Consider the following 13,403-nt stretch of genomic DNA (forward strand, 5'->3'; position numbering starts at 1 on the left):
CATTGAAATATTTTACAATCAAAAATCACAAAGCAGGAAGCTATGTATATCGATATATATATAATCGAAACCACACTGTATGTGGGTCAATCCATGCCAAATCAACAGTGGCCTGAAATTGATATGGTGTCTTGCCATTTGTCTCAAAGGATAAAATTGGGCAAAACAACTTGTGAAAATTTTTGGGTTGCTAGGATACGGCCCCGCCTAACAACCAAATCCAGATTTCATTTGATGAACCTAAGTTTGGAGGCATGGTTTGAATAAATTCAAAGTATTTTAATTCTCATTTTGCAGATATTTTGGAAGACATGTGCTCAGTCTTTGAATTTAGCTAAGTTTGAGGAAAATTTACGGTCTCAATTTTTCGTAACTAGTAATTAAAATGGCCGAAAATGAGATAGGGGGCTTTTCTGGCCCTACTTTTAGTGTGCTCTATATACACAAGCAAAGGCATGTTTGAGTTTTTATTTGCATAGGATCCTTGTCCAGTGGTAGTTGTATGGGATAAGCGCAAAAAAAAGAGTTAAGCGGGTCATAAGTTTTATGAACAGCGCCCTCAATTTTAAGAAATCTCACTTCTGGCCATAATTGGGGGTGCAATTTGGGCCAATGGGTAAATAGCAATTTTTCTTTAAATACCATTTTTCAGGAGAGTATTGACCCTTTTTTTAAAAACTTAAGTCAAAAAGTTGTGTATTTTGTGTTATCTACTGGAATTGACAACTCGAAATATGCAAAAATCACTTGGTTCATATGTATGAAAATGCCTGCACAGGCCGATTTGTACGGAAGTGTAGATGGGACATTGCATTGACGCGATACCAACTTGACAAAACGACAATTATCTGCAAATTGACAAGTTGACGAGATGGTAACGTGACAAAAATCAGAAAATTGACGTTTTGACGAGATCACGGATCTCGTCAATGCAGCAATTATCTGCAAATTGACGAGTTGCACACTTACTACCATCTCGACAAAACGACAAAATTCAGAAAATTGACGTTTTGACGAGAAAACGGCTCTCGTCAATGCAACAATTTTCTGCAAAGTGATGAGTTGCACACTTACTACCATCTCGACAAAACGACAAAATTCAGAAAATTGTCGTTTTGACGAGATAACGGATCTCGTCAATGCAGCAATTTTCTGCAAAATGACGAGTTGCACACTTACTACCATCTCGACAAGTTGACAAAATTCAGAAAATTGACGTATACTGGATATATATATATATATATATACATATATATATATCCATATATATATCCATATATACATTGTATCCCAGTTTTTTATATATATATATATATTTCCAGGCACAGATTAAGCTGATGTGAGGTGTACCCCTCCTCTTCTCCGCCTTCTCTTTTCACACTCACTCGAAAATACAAAGGTAGAAGCTAACAGGAATGTGTGTGTACAGTAGATCAGATTTATAGTATAAATACACCTGAGAATGCATCATTTGAAGACTTCACATTTGTCGATGTCTTTATAAACACGAAATCTGTGACAAGGGTGTCACCTTCACACTTCCTCCCTTACAAAACCCTCAATGCATTAAGAATTTGTCCATTTCCTGTGTACATTACTGCACCATTGTCCTAGAAGGCTGATGTCTCACAGAACCTGCACTGATCCCTACCCCCTCCCCACCTCTATCCATTAAAATTCCACAAATGATCTGTGACCTCTGCCTCTGAGATCACCCAGTATACAATGGTAAAACTTTGATAATTTCACATTAGTTTAACTTTCTTTGTTATTTATGAAACAGACATGAAAGCACACTCCCAGGGATGGCTTGAAAAATATTCCAGTGCTTGTTCCTAAGGAATTGCAGGTGGTTAAGAGTGAAATCTATAACATAAGATGACATTCACCATGATATTTCATGTGCTTACTTTTTCCCTGGTGATTAACAAAATGATATTCAGTAGTAGGTTTACTAAAACAACTAGTTCTCTGTATTGATTAACTGATGTCATATTCAGACATAATGTAACAAGAGTATTTACATATCATGAATGCTAAATGTTTCTCCTGGTATATTCTTTCATGTGTCTTTTCCAATTGCTGAACTACTAAGGCTTTGCTCCAGTAGGTGCTTTTCCATGTACTCTACCCTTCCAACTTCCAAACTGAACAACGAATTTGGCCACAGTCTCTCTAGTGTGTGTTCATTCTTTTGTGTGTTCCTTCATGTGTCCACTAGATTTAGCAAACTTTGCTAATTTTTCTCTACAGCATGTCTTCATGTCTCCTTAAATGTCCTGATGAATCAAACAATTTCTTAAAGTAGCTACTGTAAACTGATAATGTTTCCTGCATGTGTGTGTTCCTTCAATTTACGTACAAGCTTTTTCTCACCATAAGGAGTTAAAATCATTTTCTAGTTCTTTCATGTTATTTCCAGATACATATATTGAGTCCCAACGTAATGAATCATTTTTCCCACAATAGCTATATTCATATTTGTACTGTGCCAACACACACGTATAGAGAGTAAACCATTTGTTACAATAAGTTCGTTCATGAGGCTTTTCTCCTCAATGTTATCTTCCATGTTGCCCCCAATTTACAGATAGAGTAAACCCTTTGCAACAATATCCACATTCTTAAAGGTCTATGGACACCGAGCCAATTGGCCTCATGATCCTATACATGTGTACTTTTGTGAATCCTCAAATTACTAGAATTTAAGCAAACATTTTCTCATAGAAGTTACCTTGATAAGGCTTTTTCCCCGTGTGCAATCTTTTATGGCTCTTCAAAATAGCAGCTTGGAAACCTTTTTGTCACACATTCTATTATAGTATTTACAGAGGCAAGGCCAGACCCTGTATGTATTATTTCATGTGTTCTCAAACTATCAGATTCAGCAAACTTTTCCTTACAATAGTTACACTGATATGGCTTCTCTCCTGTATGTGTCTTTTCATGTCTCCTCATTTGTCCAGAATCTGCAAACATTATCTCACAATAGTTACACTGATAAGGCTTCTCTCCTGTGTGTGTTCTTTCATGTCTCCTCATTTGTCCAGAATCAGCAAACATTTTCTCACAATAGTTGCACTGATAAGGCTTCTCTCCTGTGTGTGTTCTTTCATGTCTCCTCATTTGTCCAGAATTAGCAAACATTTTCTCACAATAGTTACACTGATAAGGCTTCTCTCCTGTGTGTGTTCTTTCATGTGTCCTCATTTGTCCAGATACAGCAAACTTTTTGTCACAGTAGTTACACTGATAAGGCTTCTCTCCTGTGTGTGTTCTTTCATGATTCCTCATTTGTCCAGAATAAGCAAACATTTTCTTACAATAGTTACACTGATAAGGCTTCTCTCCTGTGTGTGTTCTTTCATGTGTCCTCATTTGTCCAGATACAGCAAACTTTTTGTCACAGTATTTACACTGATAAGGCTTCTCTCCTGTATGTGTTCTTTCATGTTTCCTCATTTCTCCAGAAGCAGGAAACTTTTTGTCACAGTATTTACACTGATAAGGCTTCTCTCCTGTATGTGTTCTTTCATGTTTCCTCATTTCTCCAGATACAGCAAACTTTTTGTCACAGAAGTTGCACTGATAAGGCTTCTCTCCTGTGTGTGTTCTTTCATGTTTCCTCATTTCTCCAGAAGCAGGAAACTTTTTGTCACAGAAGTTGCACTGATAAGGCTTCTCTCCTGTATGTGTTCTTTCATGTTTCCTCATTTCTCCAGAAGCAGGAAACTTTTTGTCACAGTAGTTACACTGATAAGGCTTCTCACCTGTGTGTCTTATTTCATGGCTCTTTAAACTAGAGGTTTGGGTAAACTTTTTGTTACAATAGTTACACTGATAAGGCTTCTCTCCTGCATGTTTTCTTTCATGACTCTTTAAACTAGCAGCTTGTGCAAACTTTTTGTCACAAAAGTTGCACTGATAAGGCTTCTCTCCTGTGTGTGTTCTTTCATGTGTCCTCATTTGTCTAGATTCAGCAAACTTGTTGTCACAGTATTTGCACTGATAAGGCTTCTCTCCTGTATGTGTTCTTTCATGTGTCCTCATTGGTGCAGATTCAGTAAACTTTCTGTCGCAGTAGTTACACTGATATGGCTTCTCTCCTGTGTGCGTTCTTTCATGTATCTTTAATTTTCCAGAATCAGCAAACATTTTATTACAGTAACTACACTGATAAGGTTTCTCCCCTGTGTGTGTTCTTACATGCCTCTTCAAACTAGAGGCTTTGGCAAACTTTTTGTCACAGTAGTTACACTGATAAGGCTTCTTTCCTGTATGTTTTCTTTCATGAACCTTTAAATTAGAAAAATTTGCAAATTTTTTTTCACAGTAGTGACACTGATAAGGCTTCTCTCCTGTGTGTGTTCTTTCATGTGTCCTCATTTGTCTAGATTCAGCAAACTTGTTGTCACAGTATTTGCACTGATAGGGCTTCTCTCCTGTGTGTGTTCTTTCATGTGTCCTCATTGGTGCAGATTCAGTAAACTTTCTGTCGCAGTAGTTACACTGATATGGCTTCTCTCCTGTGTGCATTCTTTCATGTATCTTTAATTTTCCAGAATCAGCAAACATTTTATTACAGTAACTACACTGATAAGGTTTCTCCCCTGTGTGTGTTCTTACATGCCTCTTCAAACTAGAGGCTTGGGTAAACTTTTTGTCACAGTAGTTACACTGATAAGGCTTCTCACCTGTGTGTCTTATTTCATGGCTCTTTAAACTAGCAGCTTGTGCAAACTTTTTGTCACAAAAGTTGCACTGATAAGGCTTCTCTCCTGTATGTGTTCTTTCATGTATCCTCATTTGTGCAGATTCAGCAAACTTTTTGTCACAGTAGTTGCAATGATAAGGCTTCTCTCCTGTATGTGTTCTTACATGCCTCTTCAATCTAGAAGCATGGGCAAATTTTTTGTCACAGTAGTTGCACTGATAAGGCTTCACTCCTGCATATTTTTTTTCATGTTTTTCCACACTTCCAGTGTGAGTAAACATCTTGTTGCTATCAATACTGTTGTCAGGATTCCCTTCTCTATAAAGTGTACAATTCTCTGTCTGATGCGGTTTTCCTATGATTTGTTTAGTATTGCCAGAGGATGTTTCTTCTTTACTGGCCTCATCCTCCAGGCTGAATGAAACATGACATGAGTAGCTATCAACTGGTTCCACAGACTCCTTTTCTTCCTTCTTAACATCCTGTTGATGTTCTTGGTGATGTGAGTGAGCAAAGTGTCCAGAGGACAGTCCCTGAAATACTGAGAATTGAAGCAAAACATGAGGTGATATTATGACAACAGAAACCAACTGTTATTTTCTACTTTTCATCAATGAGAATATTTCATTTAGGACTATGGATAAGACTTGCTCTCAACCTTGCTATTTTTAAGAGATTAGGAAAGTTCTTGCATTGATGTGAAATTGTCAACAAGGTTATTGATATAGGCTTTTCAATTAGCAAAGTGAAACATTTTTCTCTCAAAACTTAGTTTCACATTGTCACCAGAGAATCCTAAAAAGTGGAACACAAATCCAACCAACATCTTTAGCTTATATTGACAGAGATCCTCGTGAATACAATTCCTCTGGACAACTGAGCAAAATCTAGCTCTCTTTTGGATATATCCCATCCTCCTTCCACATAGATATCAAGGGTAACACTATACTTTTAAATGAGAAGTGGAGTTTTGAGGGCCTTTGAGTGTTTGTGGTACTCTGTTTCCAAGATGATGTTCAAATGTTTAGAACATTCTAGGATTTTTGCCGAATATATGCAGAGCCAATTGATGTCCAAAGAAAACTTGGAGGGTAAGTGCTATACACAGTATTAAAAAATGCAAAGAGTTGTTTTCCATGTAAAATACTGCCTTTTGAAATTATTAAGTGATCTGAGAAGCGAGGACTGTGATCCAGAAATCATATGAAACATTGGAGCTGTGTCTAAAAACCACTGAATTATTCATAGCCAGTTTAAAAATTGAAGTGTATTCCCAGGAAAGTATTTTAACTGTGGGATCATTTCTGTGAACTATATTCATCTGGAGACGTTACATGGAATCCAGTGACTGCAGTCCCTGGAAAACAGGAACATCTGGTCATGTTAACTTACTGTATATATATATGAATTAAGCATGCACTGAGGACTGCTCTTACATAATACAGCTGTACTCACAGTAAGTAAACAACAATTTCATTAGAATTTCTAAACAACAAGAGCCCAAGGGCACTGTGGTTCCTTGCTTGGGGTATATGACAATACACATAATATTATCAAGCAAGATTGGGCTCAAATAGTCCAAGTAATTGTGGTCCTACATGTTCCCATAAAGTAACCAACACTATAGCCAACACTTTTGTGATCACAAAATGTGATCGTATTTTTTATCAAAAGGCACTTTTGAGATCTAAATATGGCGTCGAAAATGTAAGAAGTATAAGAGACCTTCAAGCGTGTCAACAGATATGATAACAATGGTGACCTCAGATGACATGACCTTAAGTTTCAAAATGTTCCACCACCCCATTCACAACTTGTCCCAAAATATCAACCATGTCACACCTTGGCATTGAGATTTAATTGCATTAAATGTCAAAAAATTAACTTTGAACTTGTATACATAACTTCACACACAAAGGTCACCCGGAGGTCAACCAGTTGACATTTTTGATCGGTGAGACCTAAATAGAGCATGACTGTAAAAATTCAAACATTTTTTCTTTGTCCATTTTCTCCACCCCCCCCCCCCATAATACTACTTTTTGAACATTAGCTGACCTTTGGTGACCTTGGATCACATGACCGTTAAGTTTGAAAATATTCCCCTATACAGTACCATTTGCAACTTGTCCAAAAAAATCAACCTTCTCACACCTTGACACTGGGAGTTATTGCATTAAATGTCTGAAAATTAACTTTGACCTCAAATAACTTCGCACACAAAGGTCAAATGGGGGTCAACCCATTGACATTTATGATCAGAAGGTACCTTTAACATCTGAAAATAGCATCGAAACTGTAAAAATCCACAAAACACAAAAAGGTCACCAGAGGTCAAATTGAGTTCAAGGGTCACCCAGATGCGGGTTGACAATTGGATTACATTGAAGCAACTTCCAACCCTAACGGACAATTTGTTCTCAAGTTATCGCAAAAATACTAGTTTTTTATCATTAATTGACCTTTGGTGACCTCGGATCACATGACCGTTAAGTTTGAAAATATTCCCCTAAACCATTTGCAACTTGTCTCAAAAATATCAACTGTGTAACACCTTGGCACTGGGAGTTACTACACTAAATGTCTGAAAATTAACTTTGACCTCATATAACTTAACATACAAAGGTCACCTTGGGTCAACTTATTGACATTTTTGATTGATGAGACCTAAATTAGAGCATCAAACTATAAAAATTCAAACATTTTTTTCTTTGCCCATTTTCTACCCCTAAAATACTGGTTTTTTGACATTAATTGACCTTTGGTGACCTCGGGTCACATGACCGTTCAGTTTGAAAATATTCCCCTATACCATTTGCAACTTGTCCAAAAATATCAACCATGTCACACCTTGGAACTGGGAGTTGTTGCATTAAATGTCTGAAAATTAACTTTGACCTTGTATAACTTTGCACACGAAGGTCACACGGGTGTCAACCAATTGATATTTTTGATTGGAAGGTACCTTTGATATCCAAATCTAGCATCAAAACCAAACATTTTCTTTTTTGCTTGTTTCCTCCCAAAATAAGCACGTTTTTTCTAATGTGACCTTTGACCTTTTGACCTTGGTTTCAGATGTAGTTTAATCTCCTGATTCCAAAAACAAAACGACAAGTCTGTACAACCATCCTAACTCCGACCGAAAAACTTTGACCCCATATAACTTCGCACATAATGGTCAAATGGGGTCAACCTATTGACATTAATGATCAGAAGGTACCTTTGACATCTGAAAATAGCATCAAGACTGTAAAAATCCCCCAAAACACAAAAAGGTCATCAGAGGTCAAATTGAGGTCAACGGTCACCCAGAAGTTTGGCCTCAATCCAACATTCCCTTATTGAGATAGAGCATACCCAAGCAAGTGTCACAGACGCACACACACACACACACACCTATACGTTTGTGTTTCATTCAGACCGAGGACCCCATTGTATTTTCCATTGTTCAAATCCACGTACCCTAACCTTAACAATACCCCATACAATAGAATTCTTCTGAGAACATGGTGATTCTTTAGAAATCACAACCAAGGACCTGAAATTCTTTTGTTCTTGAAAGTCCTCGGTCAAATAGCAAAACAAACGCACACACACACACACGCCAACCTGACTACATAGGTTCTTTTTGCTAAAGCAAGGAACCAAAAATGAAGAAATCAAAGAAGGTTCAATGGCAGGGCCACAGCCTTTTGATTTTGATCTGATATTCATAGCAGAGGAATTACAGGCAAGGGAAAAGTAAGAGTAAACAGGGAAGAAGTAGATCGTGTGACAACTGTGTGATAATGCCTACGAAGATGGAGTTTGTTTGTTGTCATGAATTGCCACGATAGTTTTGAAAATCTTCTTTAACCCCAAAAGTCTGCATAATAGTCAATACGGACTCTGAACTGTTTGCCAAAAAAAAGCAGTACTAAGAGCTACCTTAGTGATGAGGAATGACATCAGTGGCCACGCAAGGGACGTTCCATTTGAAATGGATATGAAGTAATCCTGAGTCTGGCAACGCATACTGTATGCTCAATGTTACAGTCATCCTACAGTGTAACTGTTACTTCAGCAGTTCAGCTTACCCTAGGCAAAGCTTCAGTGTGCTTCTTTAGCGTAGCCTAGGCCTTCTTTTTAATGAAAATTTAAAAAAAAAGAGAACTCTTGATTTTATCATTTACTACAGTATGACCTTCAGGTGCTTCCTTAATATTTTAAAGGAAATGATTATTCGCAGGGCAGCCTGGCGAATAACGTACACAGACACCTTATTTGCAGTGCTGTGACGATTTTGAAAATAGGTTTATTATTGGCTTTCGATGACACCATTTTTGATGTGACGTCATTCATTTGACCTTGGTGCGCAAACCTGAAGTTCTTTCATGTCTTTCAGTTTCAGGCTTACAAAATCAGATTCTACATTTTACAGATACTACCTTTTAACTGTCATGAATTATTAGAAAAATATTGTTTTTTAAACCACTGACATACTGTAAGAAGAACTTAATTACATTTGCACATTAAATTTACGATTCAGCATTGGGGGCCTAGGCCCTAAGCCCAAGTCTGTAACTTAGTTATAACGTAGGTCGCCTAGCCCAAAATACAGTACATGTCATAAGCGTTACTGTTATGCTAAATGGACTGACCAACGGTTAGCCACTGCCTAGGCTTGCTAACGTTAGGTGTAGGCAGTGATTAAGGATATGAAAGGATGGAACATTCGGCCCCAAATCATGAGATTGAATCTTTTGCAAGTTCCCAGATTTATGAGATGCAAGAAGGGCTTCTGAAAAGTCAATTTTGGGGTCCTCAATTATGCCAATCTTTATGGCCCCATAACGTCAAATATTGTTTGTACTTAATCAATATTTGAGAGACTTGAAAGGCCGGTTTTGCTATTGATACCAGTCAGTTTAGGGGCCTTGAAAAAGCCAACCTATTGGGCCCAAATAGTCTTAGCCACTTCATAAGCTAATTTTTGGAACCCCAGCAGTTCAATTTTAAAAGCTTATTTTAAGGGAGCTTATCTTGTGATTCCCCAAAAGCCGACATTGCCCGAAAGCCAATATGGTCAAGGGTGTGACACTCCCCTCTCCCACACCTTTACATGCAAAAGGGCAGTCACTCTGCAAAAACAAAGGTGAAAATGAGGGATGACATTTTTTATGTTGGCGGTACTAATGCTAGACTGGTTCAATCTGAAGGCCCTAGGCTCCCAAAACCAATCCTAACAGCATTAAGATAGGAATCCCAACCTGGGCCAATAAATCCCTCAAAATATAGGGGCTCCCAATTAAGACTCTCAAAAAGATAACTGGTGCCCAAAAGCAAACTCGCATAGCCCCAAAAGTTACTGAGCCCGTTAACCAGTCTAAGGCTGCCCTGTGAATAAGGTGTATGTGTCCCGCTGTTCGCAGGGCAGCCCTGCAAATAAGATGCTTGTGTCTGGCTATTCGCAGGGCAGCCCTGCAAATAAGGTGTCTGTGTCCGGCTGTTCGCAGGGCTGCCCTGTGAATAAGATACTTGTGTCCGGCTATTCACAGGTCTGCCCTGCAAATAAGGTGTATGTGTCTGGCTATTCGCAGGGCTGCCCTGCGAATAAGCCCCACCTATTTTAAACTGCATTTAGCTAAGTTATACTTAAATATATAGGAAATTGCAAGGCCACTAAGTTCTAGAATAAGCAACAACAGCTGAACATTTCCACCGAGAGTCTACCTATATAGCGCGAGAAAGCGGAATATATAACAAAATAATATATGCTTTACTTGCAAAATACATGTATACATGCTTTTGATCAAAACTACATTTTTTACAAAATTGTTATAGGTATAGGCTACACATGTATATTCTTTGAAAATTATATTTATTCCCTTAAAGTTTACTTTTTATATTCTCCAGGCTTTGACTTTGTTACGAGAGTTGCCCCTTTACGCACTTCATTATTTAGCGCTTTATGGTACGTACTGCTGCAGTGTTTGGTATAGCTTAGGCGTTATACGATATAACTAGACTATTCGCGGAACCGTTACCTGTGTTAACAGTGCTATCGTGCAACGGTGACCCTGGTTCCACCTTTACGGAGATCTGAAACATTTTGTTTCCCGTGGATAATGACTCGGTTGTTGATCTTCTGTTATTGTGCGGTTGATCCGTTACTTCTTGTGATTTCTTTTTTCCAAGCTTGGTAATATTTAAAAAGAGTCCAAGTAGGACGTCCAAGGTTCCTTGCTTAGTGGAATATTTAACGCTTTAACTTGCCTAAGCGTTAAATGTCAAAAATTATGCCAGCGTGATTGATGACGTCAGATGGTTACCATCAGAGGTCAAAGGTCGAAAAACCTAAAAATTGATGTTGAGACATGTTCTGCCTGTCAATGAAGGTAAAAGCCATTAAATGCATTGAAGACTCGCCCCAAACCGTGTCCTGCGCTCTGAAAAATTTATCCTACCGTTGCTTGCAAGTGAAATTTTCTGCTTGTCGCTACAAAATGCAGACAGTAATGAAACGTGATACCTTGTTTTCTTAAGCTGCCAAGAAAAAAAAAAGCATATGCCACCCCTGAGACCAGGAAAAAATCTTATCCAAATCCGTTTGAAACTTCTCAGAATCGCTTTCGTAAGAGACCTCAGAATACAATTTTGTGTCATCAGCAAACTTCTTAGCTGTACACAAAATATCTCCGTCGATGTCATTTATATAAGCAACAAACAGCAAAGGACCCAATACAGACCCCACGGTGGAACCCCACTATAGTAACGTTTTGCCAAGAAGAAGCACAGCCTTTAATTACCAGCCTATGTTTCCTATTAACAAGCCAATTCCCGATCCAAGACATGAAATTCCCATTGATACCCATATTCTTCAGCCTAAGTAACAGACGCTGGTGGGGAACGCTGTCTATAGGGAAGGACAATGTACGTCAGAGGTGAAATTGGCCCAAATTTCATGCCTTGTATGAAAAAACAGTAATTGTTGGGAAATATCCTTTTCTACTAAACTTTAACTTAAACTACACATTAAACACTGGGTTCCAGCCTATTAAAAAGACTGTAACCAGATGCATTCATACGTAACCCAGCAGTCACTTGGAGATGAGATCTGCAACATCATGGATTGCCGACTTGCTAATTTCTTGCCTAAGGCTAAAGTATTCTCTGCAATGGTAATGTCGTGTGAGTATGTATGTAATTCCAAACTGTATGGAGAGGTGAGATGGAGGGGAGGGAGCAGGAAGCAAACAGTTTGGGGAAATCATTTGGAGGTAAAACAACACTCATTCCATGCAAATTTAGGGGAAGAACCCAGCCCATGACGGGGGGGGGGAGGGGGTCTAAATTTACCTAGAGTGATGCAGGTTGTGCAAACCTCCATTAATGGACGGGTTGTTATCGGATAAAACTGTTACGAGTGATGATGGGGGGGGGGGGTAGTTTATTGCTCCCCTCAAGAGGATCATGTAATGCAAGGTTTAGAGGTCAAATGGTTCATATTTTATGCAAATGTAAACTATGAATTAGCTCTACTGTATAACTAGGTCAAAGCGCATAGTTGTGGTAACAGATACTTTTAAATTCGTAAATGTCCATCACTGAACATTTTTCCTCTGGGGTTGAGGAATAAAGTTCTGCTACCACAGGTTTTGCCCAACCCCTTTGAGCACAAAATTTACCAGATATTACAGATTGTGTACATGCTCAATACATCTTTGTGCTATTACCCTATAGCTTACTTTGCAACATATACTTCAACAACAGTAGGTAGGCCCACAGTTAGAGGTAGATGGTAACAACACATAGGATTAGTAACCTGAAACATTGAAATATTTAACAATAAAAAATCACAAGGCTATGTACATCGATATATATATATATATATATATATATATATATATATATATATATATATATATATATATATATATATATAGAGTAGGTTGGCGTCTATCTTGGCGCAGAGTGCTCTATGTCCATTGGACAGAGCGTAATATATGTTGATACTAGATGAGACTAGTGGAACAACTACTAGTGTTCCACTAGTCTCATCTAGTATCAACACACACATATATATATATATATATATATATATATATATATATATATATATATATATATATATATATATACTCTAAATGATACCTTAGGTCGACGTTATAGAGGACGGAGAACATTATAAAGCTATTTCCGACCATAAAAAAGTAGTAAAAACATTAGGTGGACACTGAAATGTCGACCTAAGGTACACTGTCGACCTAAGGTCACTTTTTACCATAAACTGTTGACCTAAGGTATGATCTAGAAGTTTATATATATATATATATATATATATTTATAGATTCATAGATTATATAGATTTATAGATTTATATTTATATATTTATAGATTATATATATTTATATATTTATATATATATATAGATTCAGTATTGAACTTTATAGGAATTATATTGTTTATAGGGCTTCAATGTTCGTACAGCATGGTGCTCTAGAACCATTGCTGTGATTTTGTTTTTCAGTGTTTTGTCTAGTATTTACTATTTTATATCTTTATCATAATTTTATTTATTTTCCTATTTATAAATTTTTAATGATTTATACTGGAAATAAAGAATTGAATTGAATTTATATATATGTATATATATATATATATATATACACAGTATACATACAGATATATTTCCAGGCACAGATTA

The 13,403-nt window shown here is 37.4% G+C and overlaps 2 protein-coding genes across 3 annotated transcripts in view; both read right to left on the minus strand.

Annotated features, from left to right (window-relative positions):
• The window catches only part of LOC139984985 (uncharacterized), a 99,226-nt gene that overhangs the window by 52,711 nt on the left and 33,112 nt on the right, over positions 1-13,403 (minus strand). The gene's annotated exons all lie outside the window — the stretch shown is intronic.
• LOC139984982 (uncharacterized) overlaps positions 1,312-13,403 on the minus strand; it is a 41,707-nt gene continuing 29,615 nt past the window's right edge. Inside the window, exons 1-2 of one of the 2 annotated variants that reach the window (XM_071999148.1) lie at positions 10,744-11,015; positions 1,312-5,255 (exon numbers count right to left, since the gene is read on the minus strand). In XM_071999148.1, coding sequence (XP_071855249.1) covers positions 2,767-5,255; positions 10,744-10,807 — 2,553 coding nt within the window. In that variant the 5' untranslated portion in view covers positions 10,808-11,015 and the 3' untranslated portion in view covers positions 1,312-2,766. Of the gene's footprint in view, positions 5,256-10,743; positions 11,016-13,403 lie in introns of those variants that run through there. The other variant, XM_071999149.1, reaches the window with a different exon arrangement.

This window comes from Apostichopus japonicus, chromosome 17 (genome assembly GCF_037975245.1).
Source record: "Apostichopus japonicus isolate 1M-3 chromosome 17, ASM3797524v1, whole genome shotgun sequence".
In the NCBI taxonomy this organism is placed as follows: domain Eukaryota; kingdom Metazoa; phylum Echinodermata; class Holothuroidea; order Aspidochirotida; family Stichopodidae; genus Apostichopus; species Apostichopus japonicus.